This window comes from Pan troglodytes, chromosome 5 (assembly GCF_028858775.2).
Source record: "Pan troglodytes isolate AG18354 chromosome 5, NHGRI_mPanTro3-v2.0_pri, whole genome shotgun sequence".
In the NCBI taxonomy this organism is placed as follows: Eukaryota; Metazoa; Chordata; class Mammalia; order Primates; family Hominidae; genus Pan; species Pan troglodytes.
Genome location: NC_072403.2, coordinates 48,562,849 through 48,585,165, shown reverse-complemented (window position 1 = coordinate 48,585,165; position 22,317 = coordinate 48,562,849). Strand labels below are relative to the sequence as shown.

The 22,317-nt window shown below is 42.2% G+C and overlaps 1 protein-coding gene across 11 annotated transcripts in view; it reads right to left on the bottom strand.

Moving 5' to 3' along the window:
* Positions 1–3,746: 3,746 nt before the first annotated feature.
* Positions 3,747–22,317, bottom strand: part of UBR2 (ubiquitin protein ligase E3 component n-recognin 2) — a 130,325-nt gene continuing 111,754 nt past the window's right edge. For 6 of the 11 annotated variants that reach the window (XR_010158018.1, XM_016955519.4, XM_016955504.4 and 3 more), the window contains 11 exons: positions 21,230–21,326; positions 20,924–20,991; positions 18,918–19,053; positions 18,236–18,326; positions 16,440–16,570; positions 15,278–15,386; positions 11,984–12,040; positions 10,224–10,301; positions 6,638–6,808; positions 5,354–5,455; positions 3,747–3,997 (listed from right to left, as the gene is read on the bottom strand). Coding sequence is in view for 8 of the 11 variants with exons in the window: in XM_016955519.4 (XP_016811008.2) it covers positions 3,856–3,997; positions 5,354–5,455; positions 6,638–6,808; positions 10,224–10,301; positions 11,984–12,040; positions 15,278–15,386; positions 16,440–16,570; positions 18,236–18,326; positions 18,918–19,053; positions 20,924–20,991; positions 21,230–21,326 (1,182 nt within the window). In the remaining 3 variants the exon portion in view is untranslated. Of the gene's footprint in view, positions 3,998–5,353; positions 5,456–6,637; positions 6,809–9,227; positions 9,409–10,052; positions 10,302–11,983; positions 12,041–15,277; positions 15,387–16,439; positions 16,571–18,235; positions 18,327–18,917; positions 19,054–19,299; positions 19,495–20,923; positions 20,992–21,229; positions 21,327–22,317 lie in introns of those variants that run through there. The other 5 variants (XR_010158017.1, XR_010158016.1, XM_016955508.4 and 2 more) reach the window with 5 other exon arrangements.

Genomic DNA, 22,317 nt, shown 5'->3' with positions numbered 1-22,317 from the left:
TCAGGATGGCGTCAAATGGAGGATTAAGGTGTAAGGGACAACTTCTAGCTATTTACCTGAGGGAAGTGAAAATTCAGGTTTGTACAAAAACCCATCCATGAATGTTTGTAGCAGTAATCACCAAAACAATCACCCAAACTCACCCAAATGCCCTTCATCTGGCAACTGCCCAGAAGTCTGTACAACGGAATGCTACTCAGCAATCCAAAGGAACAGGGAGGACCTGAATGCATTCTTCTTTAGTGAGAAGCCAGACTCAAAAATGCTACATATGATACAATTCCATTTATATAACATTCGGGAAGAGACAAAACAAAGGGAGAGAAAAACGCTGGTAGCTGAAAGCCAGGATGAGGCAAGAAGCTGACTACAAAGGGGACTTTTGGGGAAGATGGAATTGTTCTATTTCTCGATTGTGGTTGTTTAACTGTATGCATTTGTTAAAATGTATAAAACTGTACACTAAAAAGAGTTAATCTGTTTGTAAAATATACCTCAATAAATGTGACTTAAAAAACAAGAGTAGGAACAGGCCAGGCACAGTGGTTCACACCTATAATCCTAGCATTTGGGAGGCTGAGGCGGGAGAATCATTTGAGCCCAAGGGTTCAAGACCAGCCTGGGCTACATAGCGCGGCTGTATCTACAAAAAAAATACAAAAATTAGCCAGGCGTGGTGGCATGTGCCTCTATAGTACCAGCTACTGGGAGGCTGAGGTGGGAGGATTGCTCGAGCCCAGAAGGTTGAGGCTGCAGTGAACCAAGGCTGTGCCACTGCACTCCAGCCTGTGGGACAGAGCAAGACCCTGTCTCTTTAAAAAAACCAAACCAAACCACCACCACACCAAAACCAAGAGTAGGAAGACAGGGAGGAGCATGTCAGAAGGGGCTTCATGAGTTCCTGGAACTAAAGACAAGAGTGGTGAAGGCAGTAGGCTGGGAGCAGTGTTACTGACCAGGAGGCAGGGCGAGTGCAATGGAAACCTTGCTGTTTTAGTTTGATGCTCTCAAGAGGATTTCAAAAAAAAAAAAACAGAATTCTCATGGGCAATGACTCCCCTAGGAAGACAGTGTAGCTGCCTTTCTATGTCTCTCTCTCAAAAGCAGGAAGTGGTCATAAAAAAAAGAAAAAAAAAAACCTCCAACAGCCGTGAAAAACCAGCCAGCACACTAGGGGAGTGTGTAAGGACAAGGACCTTGAGATCACCAGGTAAGGATGAACAAGAGTTTAAACCCAGACACAGGTCTTGGAGTGCCCTGTTTCCCAGTGATTTGAGTTCCAAAATGGTCCACAAAGGTCACACCCTGTCATGGCTAATGAATATGAAACTTAATCAGCTGAAATGATGATCACACTTTCTCTGGGAAGGTCAAGATAGTTTGGCTAGTGGCCATAATAATATAAGCCTCTTAAATTTAAAGCTAATACAGATATCCCACTATATTTGTAGCAAGGTGACACGGGCACCTTGCTGTGGCAGGTAAATGTGTAAAATGAAACAGGAAGATATATGCTAACCAAAAGTAATGCCAACACCTAAAGCATTTATTTGGATATCTTTAAACTTTTTACATATGATACATTCCAAATTTTACAAGTTGTCCACAGATATTAAAGTTATAGCCAATTAAACAGATATGATTTTCCCTGATATGGAAAGCGTATGTTATATAAACATTTCTACAATAAACATAAAACATGCAGAACAAATCATAAAACTAACATGATTTGTAAGGTAGGAAAGACAACTTAGCTTAACACCAGAAAATAAAAAGGTGTGTATGTTGCAATTTCATGTAAATTCATCTTCTCCCAGGCTCTGTGATATTCTCAGAGAATGAAATCCAGAGACAACCTTTGCTAACTCCAGGCTCCTAGGAAGTCGGACCGGAAAGCTGGAGTATTGTTATGATTTGGTGAAAATGTTTATAATCCACTTGTAGAGAGAGAAACCTGGTCTTATTATTTTAAATTTTAGCTTGGTGAACATATGAAAAAAAGCCAAAAGAAGCTTACCTTAAAAGCTAAAGAAACTGGATGTGACAGAGGCCAAAATAAACATGAATTATGCCACCTACAGCCCAAACAACCAGATCTTATGAATGAAGGCCAGAAAAAGGGGGAGAGAGGTGGACTCAAATGTGAATTTTCTTTCTATTGGTCCTCCTCTCAGCTGGGTGAGTCAGTCCCACGCAAGAATGGTGATGGTCATCCTCCTGTCAAGAGGGGGCGGTTCTTTCACACACTACCTTGGAGAGGAATGTGGCTTCTACATCCTCACTTCTTTTAGCTTCAGTTCCAGATTTCTGACCTTCTTCCTGCGATACTGTGGAGCATGCCTAGTTGACTGGTAGCTGAGTGGAACAAAACTTGTAGATGTAATTCAAAGAAAACTGATTGAAAGGGTCAGTTGCATTGGTTAAAAAAATCCAAGAGCCTCTTATTACTCATCTGTTCCTTAGCCCCACCTTAGACAGGCTCAGAATTTATTCCTCTATTAAGTCTTCAGTCACTCTCTGCATGTATTCAAGCTCTCAGCAGTCATACATCAAACAATAGTAGTTGTGTGGTACATAATAATTATAAGCTATTTTGTAAGTGGCTCTTGTTCTAGGAAGGCACCTCAGTAAGAACAATGATCAAAAAGAATAAAAAGCCTGGGTGCCAGACCATCCCAGGAATGCACTAAGTGAGCCAGCAAGGAAGCAGCAGCTTGTCTGTTCCAGGAAATGCTGGCTGGGTGGGAGTGGGTTCTCACCTTCTTCAGTGTTTGGTTTTAGATGATATACTCTGCCAATTTAGCCTTAGAAATAACAAGAGAATATCACTGTCTGAAACATTAGGGTATTCTAAAAGAATACAGATAAGAAAATTAGGATACTCTTTTAGAATACCTATTATTTTAAACTTAAGCTTGGTGAACATCTGAAAAAAAGCCAAAAGAAGCTTACCTTAAAAGCTCAAGAAACTGGATGTGACAGAGGCCAAAATAAATATCACTTATGCCAACCACAGCCCAAACAACCAGATCTTATGAAGGAAGGCCTCTCATCTAGATATTAGGATATCTAAAAGAATATCCTAAATTTTTAATCCATATTCTTTTAGAATATCCTAATTTTTCTTCCTAATTCTAAAAGAATATCCTAATTTTTTAGACCATCCTAAGTTTTTGGAAAGCCCTCTAAGTGAGTTTTCTCAAAGCCAAAAGTCTTGCCATAAAAAAAAAAAAAGAAAAAAAAAAACCTCTAACAGCCCTGAAAAACCAGCCAGCACACCAGGAATCCACCTTCTCCCCACGGGCTTCTTCTGCATGTGTGTCCCCCAACTCTCTCATAGTCAATGCAGAGAAGGGAACACTGCCTTCAAAATCAACCACTTTGCTCCTAGGAGTAGGGTCCTGTCAGCAGAGGGGACACCAACCCAGTCCCAGTGTTGGGCCACTCAGTGGAACCAGGAAGTATGACCCAACAGACCACAGAGACTTTGTTCCCTGCCTCCGTTGAGTCAGCTTCGGACCCACAGTTCACTATCATCAATAACGTGAAATATCACATAATGGCTGGGACTATGCAGTCAGACCCCCACAAAGGGGCTGGGATCCAATCTAGGAAGAGAAGCTCCTTGCTCGATCTGAAAACCCAAGACATTATATTTGAGGGGCACAGCAAACAGTGCAAGAAAATCTGCTGATGGAAGATGATTTTCATCAGTCCTCAGAACCAGAAACTATAAAACTGGGAAGGAAAGTTTAAATAAAGAATTTATTTCCAAATTCAGCAGAACTTCTTTCTTTCTTAAAAAGCCAACTGGGTTAAAAAAATCCAAGTTTGTGTTTTTTGGTGGTGCAATAATTATAAATGTTGCCAGTCAATGCCGACCAGTGTCTGATTGGCTTCCTGTGCATGTCCAATTTCCTCTGTGACACTGTGTTGGTGCCAGAGCTTCTGAATCTTCTTGAATCGCTCTTTGCATAAATGTAAAGGATTTCCCCGTCTAGAAAGAGAAGACACATGTCACTCAGAATGTGTTCTGTTTATTCCTCTATTATAACCCAATCCTTCCTGATTTAGGCAAGGTTACAAGTTATTGGTTTTAGACTCCCTGCAACATTTCTGTCTGGCAGGTGACTGTGGCTATTAACAAAAATATCAGCTCTGACCGTTTGCCAAGAGCAGGTAAAAGGGAATAAGTGCTGAAATGAGGAAGGAAAGGTACACAAACCAGACTTACCCAGAGTGAGGTGAGGGAATAGAGGTTGCGGGGGATAAGGAGGGTCTGGGTTGAGAGGCTAAAACTACCAATTCATTGCCCATTTTGTTGGTAACGTGTAAAAAGGGAAGAGGGCAGAGGAGAACGCAAAAGAAGAATTATAGGAGTAAAAATATTCCTCACAGATTTTACTAAGAGTGCAAAGAAAAAAGAAAAGAAAAGAAAAACATTCCTCAGATGCAATCTTTCAGCCACAGTCTCAGTGAAGCAATCAAATGTGAGTAACTTCCAGGTCTAATTTAAACACAAGGGCAAGCTTTGGTGGGTTCCTGCCTGGGACCAGTGCCCTGAGCCAGGCACCTCTGCTCCTGTTTCTGAGCACAGCCATCCTCTCACTCACTAATCAGACTCTCCTCCTCCTAACAGCCCATGCTGAGAATAGTGGGAGGCACCAGCACTGGGTGGCATATGGGCATAGCCTCGCAGTCCAGCGCCTGGGGCAGCTCATCTACTTACCTTGCTTGGGTTTCTAGGCCTATAACATCTGCTACTTAAGGCTGGACAGGCATATCTATGGCGGTTAAAACTTATACCTCCTTTAGACAAAAGAGATGGTCTGAAAGAAGTTCTTTAATAGTGCTTGGGGGAATTGTTAGCTTACAATATACTAAAGCTACCAGAGTAGAAGTAACTGAGCCTCAAATATTGTTATATTGTTCTTTATGTTTTAAGTCTTTGTCCCCCAGATTTTAATGTAATAAGCACATTTGTTAGCAATTAAGATTTTCTCAAACACTGGGTTTCCTCTATACAAGGCCATACAAGTCAGAGTGGGCCATCCCTGGAGTGCTCTGAGCTGGGATGCTATATGGCAATTCAAACAGTTCTTTGGAGTGATAAATGGAATAAAGTTGCACTCTGTCCTATTCTCTTCCCTTACCTATCCTGATGTTCCTGATGGCATTCTGAAGGCTGGGAAAAGAACACCAAACCAGGCTGACAGGGCACCCTCCTTGGAAGACTCCGCAGATAACACAGCCACCTCTTCCAGAACCACCTCAGCCCTCCACCCTCAGGACGTCACCACATACGGAAGGGCGCTGCAGGCTCTGAGTTAGCTAACTCAGGATGGGTTCTTACCTGAGTCCCTGGTCGGTCTCCCCATAGTCATCAAGGTAAGGAGGAGAATAAAAACAGCCTTTGGTTTTGCCAGCTAAAAATAGCACCTGACATTCCCGTACTCTGTAGAGAGATCATTCATACGTTACACATTTACACATTAGTAAGCAACATTTGTATTCAGTTCCAAATAGAATGAAGTCTTATAGTACTGATATTTAAACCACTATTAGGAGGAAGTTATCCATTAAAAAATTGTGCACAAACTAGGAAATAGGTTGAATCGAGTCAAATTTGTGTCCCCTGATCCCTTTGAGACATTTGCCTTTTTCTGGCATTAATAGTACAGCACAATTAAACAGACATTTATTGAGGACCTAATACGTATAAGAAATTATCAAGGTACTGGGGGGATGACTAAGCTATGGATACAACCTATGCTCCAGAGGAGCCCACACTCATGTCATGCCTCTGCTTCAAACCCTGAAATGGCTTCCACCTTGCCCAGAGATGTCACCAGCACACAGCAGGCCCCGGGATTCTCTCACCTGTGCACAACACTCCAGTGACACGCGCCTCCTTGCCTTGAGCAGACAGGCACATTTCTACCCCAAGAACTGTGCAGAATGTTCTGAGTAGAATGTTCTCCCACTTCTTTAGGTCTTTACTCAGAAGTCATGTTCTTAGGAAGCCTTCCCTGATCTACTAAAATCAAATCTCAAATTTAGCTCCATAGCTGCCATTTCATATTCCCCTTCCCTGCTTTATTTTTTCTCCTTAGCCTATATCACTATCTAAATTCTTGTCAGTCTTGCTTGTCCTCTCTCTCATAGAAAACAAGCTCCATCCATAAGGGCAGAGATCTTTGCACTGTGGACTACTGCATTCTCAATGCCTAGTACATAGTAGTCACTAATCACAAGCTGGCATGTAGAGTTGTGATAATATGTATAAGTGGAGGTAAAATCCAAAAGCCATGAGGACACAACAGAAAGAGTAATTCTGACTGGATTTGGACAGAAAATCAGAGAAGTTTCACATTAGTGGGAGACATGGAGAAAGTAGAACAGAACTGTCACCTATGGTTGAGGGAAGAGGAGTGGGAATGGTAACAATAAAAGAACCAACACAGAGTTGGCATGGACCAGATGTGAGATGTGAGGCGACAAGGAGCTCCATGTTTCTGGAATGAATCACACAGAACAGTAGTCTCAAAATTCCTGGCAATATAGTAGTTTCCTGTGACACCCTAACAGTCAGATACTGAGGCAGATCCAAAGCTAAAAAGCCCCTGCAGGTCCTTACCTCAGGAAGATGCCCACTCCAGAGCCACAGGAGTAGGTGTGAGCTGTGCAGGCTCCTACATCCTCCCCTTCCAGTTCAGTCTGGCAGCAGTAACTCTGGGAGCACAGCAGAGATCCGCACACAAGGCACAGAGTTGGGGCTCTGCTCTTATCACCACCTGATTTCGGGCACCTCCAAGGGATAAAAAACCCACAAGTCATTGATCTAAAGAGTGGCTAAAGAGCTAGTGATGAAAAAACCAGCCCAGAAAAGAATTCTGCAATATCAAGTAAAGCCAAAGAAGCGTATATCCTACAGTCTATGCAAGTTTATTCCTAGAATCTGGAATAGGAAACATCTTGCACATATATACAAAGACCATGTACTGGAAACACTCAAAAGAGTCAGTAACTGGAGAAAAAAAATAAATAAAATCATCAATAGGAGAAAAAGATAAACGGTGCCACTGCCATATAATAAAATACTATAGAGCAATGAAAAATCAATAAAGTTATAAACGTCAATACAGATAAATCTTAGAAACAATGCTGAATGAATGCAAAATTGGCTGGGTGCAGTGGCTCACGCCTGTAATCCCAGCACTTTGGGAGGCAAAGGTGGGTGGATCAACTGAGGTCAGGAGTTTGAGACCAGCCTGACCAATATGGTGAAACCCCGTCTCTACTAAAAATACAAAAATTAGCCAGGCATGGTGGTGTGCACCTGTAGTCCCAGCTACTTGGGAGGCTGAGACTGGAGAATCACTTGAACCTGGGAGGTGGAGGTTGCTGTGAGCCAAGATCACACCACTGCACTCCAGCCTGGGCAACAGAGTGAGACCCTGTCTCAATAAATAAATAAATAAATAAAATAAAATACAACATACAGCTCTCCCTCTCCCTCTCTCTTCTCTCTTCTCTCCCTCTCCCCTTTGCACGGTCTCCCTCTGATGCTGAGCCGAGGCTGGACTGTACTGCCGCCATCTTGGCTCACTGCAACCTCCCTGCCTGATTCTCCTGTCTCAGCCTGCCCAGTGCCTGGGATTGCAGGCACGTGCCACCACGCCTGACTGGTTTTTGTATTTTTTGGTGGAGACGGGGTTTCGCCGTGTTGGCCGGGCTGGTCTCCAGCTCCTGACCGCGAGTGATCTGCCAGCCTCGGCCTCCCGAGGTGCCGGGATTGCAGAGGGAGTCTTGCTCACTCAGTGCTCAATATTGCCCAGGCTGGAGTGCAGTGGCGTGATCTCGGCTCGCTACAACCTCCACCTCCCAGCCGCCTGCCTTGGCCTCCCAAAGTGCGGAGATTGCAGCCTCTGCCCGGCCGCCACCCCGTCTAGGAAGTGACGAGCGTCTCTGCCCGGCCGCCCATAGTCTGGGATGTGAGGAGCCCCTCTGCTCGGCCGCCCAGTCTGGGAAGTGAGGAGCCCCTCTTCCTGGCCGTCATCCCGTCTAGGAAGTGAGGAGCGTCTCTGCCCGGCCGCCCATCGTCTGGGATGTGGGGAGCGCCTCTGCCCCGCCGCCCCGTCTGGGATGTGAGGAGCGCCTCTGCCCGGCCGCGACCCTGTCTGGGAGGTGAGGAGTGTCTCCGACCGGCCGCCCCGTCTGAGAAGTGAGGAGCCCCTCCGCCCGGCAGCCGCCCCGTCTGGGAAGTGAGGAGCGTCTCCGCCCGGCAGCCGCCCAGTCCGGGAGGTGGGGGGCAGCCCCCACCCGGCCAGCCGCCCCGTCCGGGAGGTGGGGGGCAGCCCCCACCCGGCCAGCCGCCCCGTCCGGGAGGTGGGGGGCAGCTCCCACCCGGCCAGCCGCCCCGTCCGGGAGGTGGGGGGGCACCTCTGCCCGGCCGCCCTGTCTGGGAAGTGAGGAGCCTCTCTACCCGGCCGCCACCCCATCTGGGAGGTGCACCCAACAGCTCATTGAGAACAGGCCATGATGATGATGGCGGTTTTGTCGAATAGAAAAGGGGGAAATGTGGGGAAAAGAGAGATCAGATTGTTACTGTGTCTGTGTAGAAAGAAGTAGACATAGGAGACTCCATTTTGTTCTGTACTAAGAAAAATTCTTCTGCCTTGGGATGCTGTTAATCTATAACCTTACCCCCAACCCCGTGCTCTCTGAAACATGTGCTGTGTCCACTCAGGGTTAAATGGATTAAGGGCGGTGCAAGATGTGCTTTGTTAAACAGATGCTTGAAGGCAGCATGCTCGTTAAGAGTCATCAGCACTCCCTAATCTCAAGTACCCAGGGACACAAACACTGCGGAAGGCGGCAGGGCCCTCTGCCTAGGAAAACCAGAGACCTTTGTTCACGTGTTTATCTGCTGACCTTCCCTCCACTATTGTCCTATGACCCTGCCAAATCCCCCTCTCCGAGAAACACCCAAGAATGATCAATAAATACTAATTTAAAAAAAAACATACAAAATAACAATACATGCTGCTCAAGAATAGAAACTTATATAGTTAATGTATAGGAATGGAATGCTTAATATTCCATTTAGAATAGTAGGTATCTTCAGAGGGAGGAGAAAGAGGCAACAGAGAAGAGGCAGCTGGGGAGCTTCAACTGTCTAGGTAATGTTTAAGCTCTTACATTATTATATTCTTCTTTTTTTTTTTGAGACAAGGTCTCGCTGTCACCCAGGCTAGAGTGCAGTGGCACGATCATGACTAACTGCAGCCTCCATCTCCTGGGCTCGAGTGATACTCCCACCTCAGCCTCCCCTATTATATTATTCTTTATGCTGCTTGTATGTGAAATATTTGATACTATATTAAAAATTACTGCCGGGTGTAGTGGCTCACGCCTGTAATCCCAGCACTTTGGGAGGCTGAGGTGATACTAAAAATACAAAAAAAAATTAGCTGGGCGTTGTGGTGCATGCCTGTAATCCCAGCTACTCAGGAGGCTGAGGTACAAGAATCACTAGCATCTGGGAGGCGGAGGTTGCAGCGAGCCAAGGTTGCACCACTGCACTCCATCCTGGGCAACAGAGCGAGACTTGTCTCAAAAAAAAAAAATTACTAAGGGCTGTTATTACTTTAAGTGCAATTATTAAACATTCATGAATCAAATTTGCTTCTCCTACTCCCATTCCATGTCTTATTCTGAAACATAGTGAAATGATGCTTTTATAAGTTATGTAGTATAGAGTACTACAGATGTTATTCATTTTTTGAGACAGAGTTTTGCTTTTGTCACCCAGGCTGGAGTGTAATTGCTCAATCTTGGCTCACTACAACCTCTGCCTCTCAGGTTCAAGTGATTCTCCTGCCTCAGCCTCCCGAGTAGCTGAGATTACAGGCGCCTGCCACCATGCCCCGCTAATTCTGTATTTTTAGTAGAGACAGGGTTTCACCAAGTTGGCCAGGCTGGAACTCCTGACCTCAGGTGATCCACCCACCTCGGCCTCCCAAAGTGCTGGGATTACAGGCGTGAGCCACCGTGCCTCGCCAAGTTTCTTCTTTTTTTCCTTTTTTCTCCCTCTCCTCTCATAAAGGACTACAGATATGATTTCTCTACCCAAACAAAGAACAACAACAAAATCCTTCAAATTCTTTGTAGAGAGGTGTTTCCAGTGGCAGGGAATGTTCAATGCTAACAGCAAAACTTACGAGAAATTGGATGCTTGATTAATGAGGCTGCTGTAATCCTCTGGAAGGTTTATTAATTTGTTAGATTCTCTTGGATATCTGAAAAAAAGAGAAAAATTAAAGAACACTCCATTAATTTAGGTCATATTATACTATGAGGCACTTCCATGTGCACATATCTGCCTAGCCCGGGTAACACGGTATGGCCTTTCACTACTTTACCTATTGCCAAGACAAGAAATGGAGTTAAACTGAAGGGGGGATTATTTTAGACGGTTTTTTTTTGTTTTTGTTTTTTGTTTTTTTTTTGAGACGGAGTCTAGCTCTGTGCCCAGGCTGGAGTGCAGTGGCGCGATCTTGGCTCACTGCAACCTCCGCCTCCCGGGTTCATGCTATTCTCCTGCCTCAGCCTCCCAAGTAGCTGGGACTACAGGCACCTGCCACCATGCCCAGCTAATTTTTTGTATTTTTTTTTTTTTTAGTAGAGACAGGGTTTCACCGTATTAGCCAGGATGGTCTTGATCTCCTGACCTCGTGATCCGCCCGCCTCGGCCTCCCAAAATGCTGGGATTACAGGCGTGAGCCAATGTGCCCGGCTAGACAGTAGTTCTTAATCATATCAAAATCACTTGGGGGAATTTTGAGGGGACAGACATGCTAGGGCTTTAACTTTAGAGAAATTAGATTCAGTAGGTAGTGGCCTGAGTATTTTTTCAAAAGTTCCCAAGGTTATTCTGATGTATACTTCTAGTTGAGGATTACTGTTCCATTTATTAAGAGTTTTCTGACATCAGGGTGGAATCACATGAAATTGTGATATTCAACCATTTTTGACTGATAAAAATTGACATTTCATGTGGTCCAAACTAATAAAATTGGGGTGTTATTTCTGGATGTGTAAAAGCAAACAAATAGGACAGATAATCTCTAGTCTTCTGACTTTTATGGACGATGTATTTACCAGAACTAAGAGATATGGGTTGAGTATCCCTTATCTGAGATGCTTGGGACCAGAAGTGCTTTGGGTTTTGAATTCTTTTAGAGTTTGGAATGTTTGCATTACTTCTGTTTGGATTCTGTAGTAAAGCATACTCTACCAGATCACAACAAATGCATCTCAATTGTTAATCCAGGTTGAGTATCTCTAATGTTAAAACCTGAAATCTGAAATGCTCCATAATTTGAAACTTTTTGAGTGCCAAGATGATGCTTAAAGGAATGCTCATGGGGACATTCCAAATTTCAGATTTTTGGATTAGAGATGCGCAACTTGTATAGTAACAATTGAGACACATCTTGTTAGGATCTGGTAGAGCACACTTTACTACAGAATCAGAATAGAATGTAAAAAGAAATGAAGAAAAAATAATTATAAGAAATGACTGGCCATGATTTGACTGATAGTTATTGAAGGTGAATGACAAGTATGTGGAGCCTCATTATTTTACTCTTCACACTTTTGGAGAGTTTTCCCATAATGAAAGATAGAAAAAAATAGAGCTAAGAAAAACCTAGGAGACGCATTATATTTTTTAAAGCAAATATCCTAAAATATAACTTTGTTATTTGCTTTCTCTGCCAAGAATGTAGTATATTTATGTTCATAATTCTGACTTTGATAGACTCTCATTAGATTAAGAAGAAAATATGAAGGCAACATATCTTAACCTTTTGGAATCACTAAAGGCTTGAGAAGTCAGTTTCTGAAGGAATATAGCACTTATATCCTGATTCCACCCTTTCTCCCACCTCAATAAAGTTTTTGAGGCTCTTTAACTTACCTTATAGCATCTCTTTCACCTTCTAGATATCTTTTAACTTCACTGTTACGGCACCAACTTTAATGTAAACAGAGGGGGAAAAAACACAAAACACTTTTAAAGGGTTAGAACTAGAATTTTTTCCCCTCCATAGCCAATAAGAGGAAAATAATATTCTTGACCTAATATATTTACTTCATCAAAAGAAACCTGTAGAAATACTATTTTGCCTACAACTTTTAAAATCAGGAGAATGTTTTCTAAAAGCAAGAATGCTTAAATATATACAATTTGTGACTATAAACATCATTATCTTACTAATTTGGATACTCTAGAAAAACTAGTCTATATTAATTTGTATTAATGCCAAGCTAACATTATCTGGAGCTAGAACATTCATATTAAAAATAAAACTTTTTTGGCCAGGTGCTCATGCCTGTAATCCCTGCACTTTCGGAGGCTGAGGCAGGAAGATTACCTGATCCCAGGAGTTTGAGACCAGCCTGGGCAATATGGCAAAAGCCCTTCTCTACTAAAAATACAAAAATTAGCTGGGTGTGGTGGCATGTGCCTGTAGTCCCAGCTACTTGGGAAGCTGAGGCAGGAGGATTGCTTGAACCCAGGAGGATGAGCTGTGACTGTGCCAGTGCACTCAAGCCTGGGTGACAGAGTGAGACTTAAAAAAAAAAAAAAAATTTTTTTTTTAGTGTGGTAAAATATATGTAACATAAAAATGACCATGTTAACCACTTCAAAGTCTAATGTTCTGTAGCATTAAGTACCTTCATATTGTTGTGCAACCAGCACCACCATCCACGTCCAGAACATTTTCATCTTTCCCAACTGAAACTCTGTACTCATTAAATGCAAAATTCCTTCTCCCAGCCCCTGGGAACCACCATTCTACTTTCTGTTTCTATAAATTTGACTACTCTAGGTACCTCAGTGAAGTGGAATCATACAGTATTTATCCTTTTGTGACTGGCTTATTTCACTTAGCACACGTCCTCAAGGTTCATCCACGTTGTAGCATGTGTGAGAATTTCCTTTACTTTTCTTTTTGAGACAGAGTCTTGCTCTGTCACTCAGGCTGGAGTGCAGTGGCGTAATCTTGGCTCACTGCAACCTCCGCCTCCCAGGTTCAAGTGATTCTCCTGCCTCAGCCTCCCGAGTAGCTGGGACTACAGGCGTGCACCACCACACCTGGCCTACTTTTAAGACTGAATAATAGTCCATTGTGTGTGTGTACACACCACATTTTGTGCATCCATTCATCTGTTGAACATCTGAGTTGGTTCCATTTTTTGGCTATCATGAATAATGCTGCTATAAATGTGGGTGTATAATATTGATCTGAGTTCCTGCTTTCAGTTATTTTGTAATCTGTACCTAGAAGTGGAATTGCTGAATCATAAGGTAACTTTATGTTTATCTTTTTGAGGAATTGTCATGCTGTCTTCCGTAGTGGCTCTATCATTTTCTATATCCCATGCACAAGGATACCAGTATACCAGTTTTTCCACATCCTTGTAAACATTTGTAATTTTCTTTTTTTAAAAAAGTAATAGCTCACCTAATGGGTGTGAAGTGGTATGTCAGTGTGATTTCCCCAGTGACTAGTGATGTTGAGCATCTTTTCGTATGCTTTTTTGGCTATTTATCTTCTTTGGAGAAATGCCTATTTAAGCCCTTTACCTATTTTTTAATTGGGTTTTATTTTTGTTGTTGTTAAGTTGTAGGAATTCTGGATATATATAGTCTGGATTTTTTCTTTTGATACAGGGTCTTGATCTGTCATCCAGGCTGGAGTGGAATGGCATGCAGCTCACTGTAGCCTCGACCTCCAGGGCTCAAGTGATCCTCCCACTTCAGCCTCCTGACAGGTACATGTCAGCATGCCTAATGTTTAAATTTTTTGTAGAGATGGGGTTTCGCCATGTTACCCAGGCTGGTCTTTTTTTTTTTTTTTTTTTTTTTTTTTGAGACGGAGTCTCGCTTTGTCCCCCAGGCTGGAGTGCAGTGGCATGATCTCGGCTCACTGCAAGCTCCGCCTCCCGGGTTCACGCCATTCTCCTGCCTCAGCCTCCCGAGTAGCTGGGATTACAGGCACCTACCAACACGCCCGGCTAATTTTTTGTATTTTCAGTAGAGACGGGGTTTCATCGTGTTAGCCAGGATGGTCTCGATCTCCTGACCTCGTGATCCGCCCGTCTGGGCCTCCCAAAGTGCTGTGATTACAGGCGTGAGCCACCGCGCCCCGCCCCCAGGCTGGTCTTGAACTTCTGGGCTCAAGTGATCCTCCCACTTCTGCCTCCCAACGTGCTGGGATTACAGGGGTGAGCCACTGTGCCCGGCCTATTCTGGATGTTAATCCCTTATCAGATATGTAGTTTGCAAATATTTTCCCCCGTTTTGTGGACAGAACAGCCATATATTTAACTCAGTCACTAACTTGACATGATTGACAGGCCAATTTCTCTAGACTTCACTTTTCTCAAATATAAAGTTGAGGGTATTGGACTAGATAGCCTTAAGGGTTCTTTCAGCTTTAAAAATCTATGAAAAGCTGAGTGTGATGGCATGTGCCTGCAGTCCCAGCTACTCAGGAGGCTGAGGTGGGAGGAATGTCTCAGCCCAGGAGTTCAAAGGCAGTCTGGAAAAAATGGCAAAACCCCATCTCTTAAAAACAAAAACAAGAAAAAACCTATGGAAGAGAGTCCTTAACAAGTAAGTTCATGTAAAGAAATCAACATTTCTACCACTATTCCCCTTCCATGCAAATTTGTTTATGCTATTCACTAGCTTGGCAAAAAGTTTACTGAAAAGCCAGATCCTTAGCTAAAAAGGCCTACTCATAGGCCGGGTGCGGTGGCTCACACCTGTAATCCCAGCACTTTGGAAGGCCAAGGTGGGTGAATCATTTGAGGTCAGGAGTTCGAGACCAGCCTGACCAACATGGTGGTCAAAGAACTAGCCAGGCGTGGCGGTGTATGCCTGTAACCCCAGCTACTTGGGAGGCTGAGGCAGGAGAATCCCCTGAACCCAGGAGGTGGAGGTTGCAGTGAGCCAAGATCATGCCACTGCACTCCAGCCTGGGTGACAGAGCAAGACTCAGTCTCAAAACAAAAACAAAAACAAAAGCAAAACAAAACAAAACAAAACAAACAACAACAAAAGGCCTACCCATTATAGTTTGAATTATTTGTGTTGAATTCTACCAGGGTCATTACTTGAGAATTTTGCTACATATGTGATAACTAAAGTTTGGTTCCATAGAGCTATTTAATACAACAAAGAAAAGTATATAATCATTACCTTTCAATCAGTGAATTCATTATCTCACTATTTTCTTGAAAAAGGCAAATGAGGTTGTTTGGTAGGGAAAGATAGTTACATAAATGTTCAAAATGGCTTGTTCCAGGAACTGCAAATGAAGAACAAGAAAAGAGTGCATATAACAACTAAGGGCATATTCTGCATGAGAGTTAAGCAATAGCAGAGTTTAAAAAAAAAGGATGAAAGAGTTCCAATTTGCCAGGTACGTAACTTGTAGGAAGTTAACAGAATGGCACGTGGAAGGAATCCATGGAAAATGACGCAATGCATCAAGTGCAGTCAGGCGACTCCTACATCAAACTGGTCCCAATGTCCTGGTGTCTCGGCTTTATCATTTGCAAAATGGTGTGCCTGCACAATCTACTGCACAGGGTTATTGTGAACATTAAATGATAAAAATGTATGGGTGCTCTGGAAAAGGATCAACCAATACAGAAATACAAGATGGTTTTACCACGAGACACAGATTTAAATACCAACTCTAATCATCACTGCAAATAATCTGGAAGACTAAACTCTTTTATATGGTTCCTAGGCAACTAGCTAAATGGAAATGCCAGTGGACAAACTTTCAGAGAGTAGCACTGCATGCAGGTACTCTATGGCCAGTGCCAGGCACTGTGGGATACAGAGATACAGTCAAGTCCACATTCATACTACTTTTATGAAATGAATCAAAACAGAACATGGAAAACAGCTATGAAAGAGCAAATCAATTCCCAGATTAAAATCAGATTTATGTGCAATTATGGGTATTCTAAATTTTAATGCTATGCATGTTTCAAGTTAAAAATCACTTGAAATTGTCAGTTTTCACCTTTTCAAATCTGAGGAACCTTGTTTATGAATAATACGTAATGAACATTTTAACATCTGAAAGCAAAACTATGATCTTTACGGGAGAAGGGCTTTGCAGGTGTAAAAACATTTACACAGAAGTTTAACAGTCATTTACTGAGATCCAAATAAATGGAGACATATGCATAAACATACATTTTATGCTATAAATGTGTACATCACCATAGTCAATTAGCTATTCTTTGAACTTTTAGTCAATTTTCATTTTTGCAAGTGATCTTTATATTTGCTGGAGTAAAGGATTACTAACTCTCCCTACGTTTTGAAAGAAAGTATAAATTACCTTGAATGTCGGGTGGGGAAGGAACTCCATTTAAGTAATGAAAAAATAAAGCAGAACACTTCAGGAAAGGCATGATTCCAGCTCTGACACTCCTCCACAGATGCCAGCCGGATGGTATTTCTTTCAAGGCACTAAAAAAGAAAAAAAAGATTATTGGGAAATCTACTAAGAAAAGGTCACTGTACTTATAGTGTGAAAACAGACTTGACTGTCATTTGGAACTGATGGCATGTATGCTTAAAAGTTGTGAGTTAACAGGCAAGTGGGTGTGTGTTATTATAGGATGCCAGGTGTAAGTGGTGACATAGCCTCCAATGCTGTTATTAAATTTTTTGAGACGGAGTCTCGCTCTGTTGCCCAGGCTGGAGTGCAGTGGCACAATCTCGGCTCACTGCAAGCTCTGCCTCCTGGGTTCGCGCCATTCTCCTGCCTCAGCCTCCTGAGTAGCTGGGACTACAGGCGCCTGCCACCACGCCCGGCTAAATTTTTGTATTTTTAGTAGAGACGGGGTTTCGCTGTGTTAGCCAGGATGGTCTCGATCTCCTGATCTTGTGATCCGCCCACCTTGGCCTCCCAAAGTGCTGGGATTACAGGTGTGATGTTATTAAAATTTATAAAAGTAACAAAGTGACATAAAGAGAAAATGTGGAAAATGAAAAGTTGTCCAGGCTGGACTCAAACTACTGGGCTCCAGCAATCCTCCCACCTCAGCCTCCTGAGCAGCTGGGACTACAGGCACATGCCACTGCACCTAGCTCCTAGGAGCCATATTTTAAATAGATTTATAATATTTTGGAACACATTCATCACTATATCAAACTATTCCCCTGCAAACACTTAGATTGCTTTCAATTATTTGCTAATATAAATAATATCAGAGTGTACATCTTTTTCTTTTTGAGACAGGGTCTCACTCTTTTGTCCAGTCTGGAGTGCAGTGGTGTGATGGCTCACTGCAGCCTTCACCTGCCTGGGTGATCTGACTACCTCAACCTCCTGAGAAGATAGAACCACAGGCACATGCTACCATGCCTGGCTAATTTTTGTATTTTTTGGTAGAGACAGGGTTTCACCATGTTGGCCAGGCTGGTCTCAAATGCCTGGGCTCAAGCAATCTGCCAGCCTCATTCTCCCAAAGTGCTGGGATTATAGGGGTGAGACACCGTGCCTGGCTGGAGTGTCCATCTTTATATGCCTATATGTTTTTTTTCTATATGTTGAATTATTTTGTTAATGTAGGTTCTCAGAAATGGGATAGTCAAAAAACAGACATTTTTATAGGTTCCTGACTACAGATTCTTGACATATATACTGTTGAAAGCTAAGCAAACTACTGAATTGCTATTTGTAGCAAATCATGACTCTAACCATACATGGAATTCTAATAATTTCATTTTATTCCTGCTACTACTGAATATTACCTTAAAAATAAATTATGCCAATTTAACTTGCAGTTTTAAATTCCCATTCTGAATGAGACAACATAAGTTTTAGAGTATCAACTTTCCAAAGTACATTTGATCTATCCTCTAGTCTCTGCCAGATCCCTGAGCAAATGAAGGGTTCCACAGCCAAATAAATGTGGGAAGCTCTGCATATGATCACCTTTCTCCCAGATTTCCAATTATGTTAGTATATGAATAGTTCAGAAAAGCTCTGCAGATCACTCCACGTCTTATTTTAAAAACATGTCAACAGACAACAAATTCCCCTAATTAACAAACAAATTCCTTTCTCATGCTATCATCATCTAGCAATATTTAGGGAAATGCGTTATGTAAAGATAACTAACTCACCTTCCCGTATACCGGTGAAGTGTTTTATACAAAGCAAGAACTGCTGATTCTTCTTCACAAGTGGGATTTTCTTGATCCATGCCATTCTCTTCTGAAAGATAAGGAAATACTAGTACTCTGTATTTTCCAATTAAGTGTTATCAAAAGGACTGAAGACATTAAGCATGCAAATATATTCATAAACTCACATATAACATGAAGTATTCCTAGAAAACATGCAAAATTGTAATCCCTCAAGTGGGAGCACAGTATTGATCTCAATCAAACCAAACAGCCAGCTGGCATGTTTTAAGTAAAATCAAATAAATATAGTCTTAAAGTGTATCAAAAACAAGAATTTCGAATACAAAACGTAATTTAATGATGAATTCATGTGGGCATTAACAAACATGTAAGTTAAAACAAAATTGGCATTCTAAAACATAAGATTCTAAAAGATGTAATTACTATTCTACACAAATATTACTGAATGTATGAAATTAAAACTAGAAACATTCACATTACTAGGAAATTTTAAGAGGAGAAAGAAATGTTTCAAAACTTTTCATACGAAGATACACAGAAAAAAACAGCCTTATTCATGTGTTATTCTCATCCAAATACCTTTTCCTCCAATACTTTTTTTAAAACTCAGAAAACTCAAGTATTTCCTTCAAGAAACTGACAAAAAGGCAAGAGTTACCTGTACATGAGGTAAGTAAGATCTGTATGATGTGTGCCATAGTAACCAGATGGAAAATGTGAAGGTCTCCAGTGCCAAGGCTGATCCCTGAAAAATCCTGACACTGCAACGCAGGAAATGCAAGCACCAAGGCCACCTAGGCACCAAACACAGGACATCAGACAGATCGCCTTTCCTTTCACAGCTAAGCAAATTTCCATCTTCTTACTTTTACTTTTATTTTGATTTTTTTTTGAGACAGAGTCTTACTCTGTTGCCCAGGCTGGAGTGCAATGGCACAACCTTGGTTCACTGCAACCTCCACCTCCTGGGTTCAAGCGATTCTCCTGCCTCAGCCTCCTGAGTAGCTGGGATTACAGGCGTGCAACATCATGCCCGACTTTTTGTATTTTTAGTAGAGACGAGGTTTTGCCACGTTGGCCAGGCTGGTCTTGAACTCCTGACCTCAGGTAATCCGCCCACCTCGGCCTCCCAAAGTGCTGGGATTACAGGCGTGAGCCACCGCGCCTGGTCACATTTCCATTTTCTTACTGTGATCCCTCCTGAGTTCAGCTCCTCCCTTTAAGAAATCTTTGTTCTTAAAGAAAGGGCATCCATGTTAGAAAATCCAATAGGACTGGCTACATGAAATGACTTAAGAGTTACAGGACTCTTGATGGGCACTATGATTTCATTAATCCAGTGGGTCCTCTATACATAGCTTATTGTTAACAAAAACAGTATCTGAACTCTCTCCAGGACTGTAGGCAGTTGAAAAAACATGGGTTTTGGACCCATAAATAGCTAGATATGAATCCTACCTCCTCCTCTTATGAGCTGTTTTACACAAATTAACATCTCTGATCAGGCCTCAGTTTCCCTATTGGTAAACTAAAGACAATATGTTACACGTAAATTGTAGAGATGTAAGTGTGAATGTATGTAAAAGCTGGCAGGTACACAAATGCTAGCTCTGTTGGCCTCCTGCTGTCTGCATGGCAGTATAAGTGGTGGTGGTTTTAGTTGCAGCAATGAGAACAGTAATAGCCAGCATTTATTAGGAATATATTGCTCTAAGTGTGTTACATGGATTAACTCACTGAGTTCTGACATAGTCATATAAAGTCGGTACTAACCAACTTAAAGGGGCAGAATCTGAGGTCCAGAGAATAAAGGCACAGCACTCGGGGCTGCTGGGTGTGGCAGTACACTCTGTACCCTGTGCAAGGGAACCCAGTTGAGGTAGGGCTGAAATTTGGCTACCCACTATTTGGATAGCTGTGTGTCTTAGCACTAGGATGTCCTGGCTCAGAGGACATACCTTTCCCTGAATTATAAGGGGCTCTCTGCTGCTAAGTAGTGTGACCACAGGGCTGTATCTGCCAGATTTTCGAAAATGTACAAAAGCACTGTATGGGCCAGCAGCAGTGCTTCTGTTGTTGTTGTTGTTTTTTTTTTTTCGGATGGGGTCTTGCTCTGTCATCCAGGCTGGAGTGCAGTCGTGCAATCTTGGTCACTGCAACCTCCGCCTCCTGGGTTCAAGTGATTCTCCTGTCTCACTTTCCTGAGTAGCTGAGATTACAGGCATGTGCCACCACGCCCAGCTAATTTTTTGTATTTTTAGTAGAGATAGGGTTTCACCATGTTGGCAAAGCTGCTCTCAAACTCCTGACCTCAAGTGATCTGGGGTGAGCCTCGCAAAGTGCTGGGATTACAGGCATGAGTCACCACACCTGACCCGTTGCTGGTGTTTTTATCTCTTTACAGGTTAAAAGCACAGAGAGGTTAAAATACTAACCTCAGCCATAAAGCAAAATAAGAGTCAGAGGACGTCTCAATAACCAGGTCAAGTCTCTCAACTAGGTTCCTAAATATTTTCTTTTTGAGGTTTCTCATAAAAGAATTATACTCAGAAGGGGTAAGGAAATCACATAACTCCTTCCTGTCTGCCACTACACTGCTCACCAAACCTAAGGTAAAGTTACATAGTATGACGTAGAAGTCCAAACAAACTGCACAATACCCACCAATAAATGAAACATGTCAATATCTAATATGCATGGAAGTTCCTCATGGCTGTCATTAGGCACCAGTGCTACAGATTTAAAGAGAAATACATTAGCATATTTCATATGCCAACACGTTAAAATGCATATAATCTGCTTTAAATTTATCTTCTTGCAAGACACATGAGAATTTATAAGCTAGAGCTTATATATAAGAAAACCATTACTACTAAATATTTAATTCATTATTGAGAGAAGCTGTACCATTAAAAACAAAATTTCAGAGGATGAAAAATTACAACATGTTATAAATGTATTAATACTCACATGCAAAAAGTTTACAAAAATGTCCTTGCACCACTGAAACTGATGCCACTGTCCAGTGTGCTGCGGCAAATCTCGTCAATGACCTAAGACAGTCATCCTAAAATAAACCAACACAATTAACAAAAAACCAAAATGCAAAGCAGTTCTCTTTCAGGAATGCTAGTTCAGAGCACAGCTGGATGCACAATGAAACTGCTCTAGATGGTATGGAACTAGATCTATGACATCTCAATGACATGCCTCTAACACAGGATAAATGGAATGGGAAATGTCTAAGTGTGTGCTGAATAAATGAAATCTATCTCTTTGCCACCATGTTGCTGGTTTTCTCTGGAAAAGAAAAGAATATAGAATATACGCATCTGACAGAAAGCAAGGGACACTCCCAAGATGCCAATGCAGGCCGGGTGTGGTGGCTCACACCTGTAATCCCAGCTACTCGAGAGGCTGAGGCAGGAGAATCGCTTGAACCCTGGAGGCAGAGGTTGCAGTGAGCTGAGATCACACCACTGCACTCCAGCCTGGAAAACAGAGCAAGACTCTATCTCAAAAAACAAATAAACAAGCCAAGATGCGGATGCAGTATTTCTCTATGTTTATCCTAAACAGATACCCTAAAACACATATCTCTTATGTTTATCCTAAAGAGATCCTCTAAAATGTGGATACTCTTCCGTAAAATGTACAGTATCCTAAAGAGATACTCCAAATATTGGGGAAACTGTCCAAGAAGATGGTGGCACAAATGAGGGTGCCTGCAGCTATTAAAAATTGTTATGAGGACTAAGTAGCAGTAATAAGAAAACTCTTGATTTAAAGAATACAGCAGAAACAAAGCTACATGTGAGTACCAATTGTAATCAAGCATAAATATGCTAATGGAAAAAGATGGGTATGTGATAAGTTGATGACTTTTTTCTTCCTGCTTGTTTTTTTGTTTTCCAAATTTTCTGTAATGTTTGGTTCAATAAATATTGAGGTCCTACTATATACACTAGGTCTTGGTTCTGAAGATCTTCAAATAAAACCCATTCTCCCTCTCCTGCTCTCAAAGAGCTTAAAGTCCTGGGGTGGGAAAGGAAGAAAGT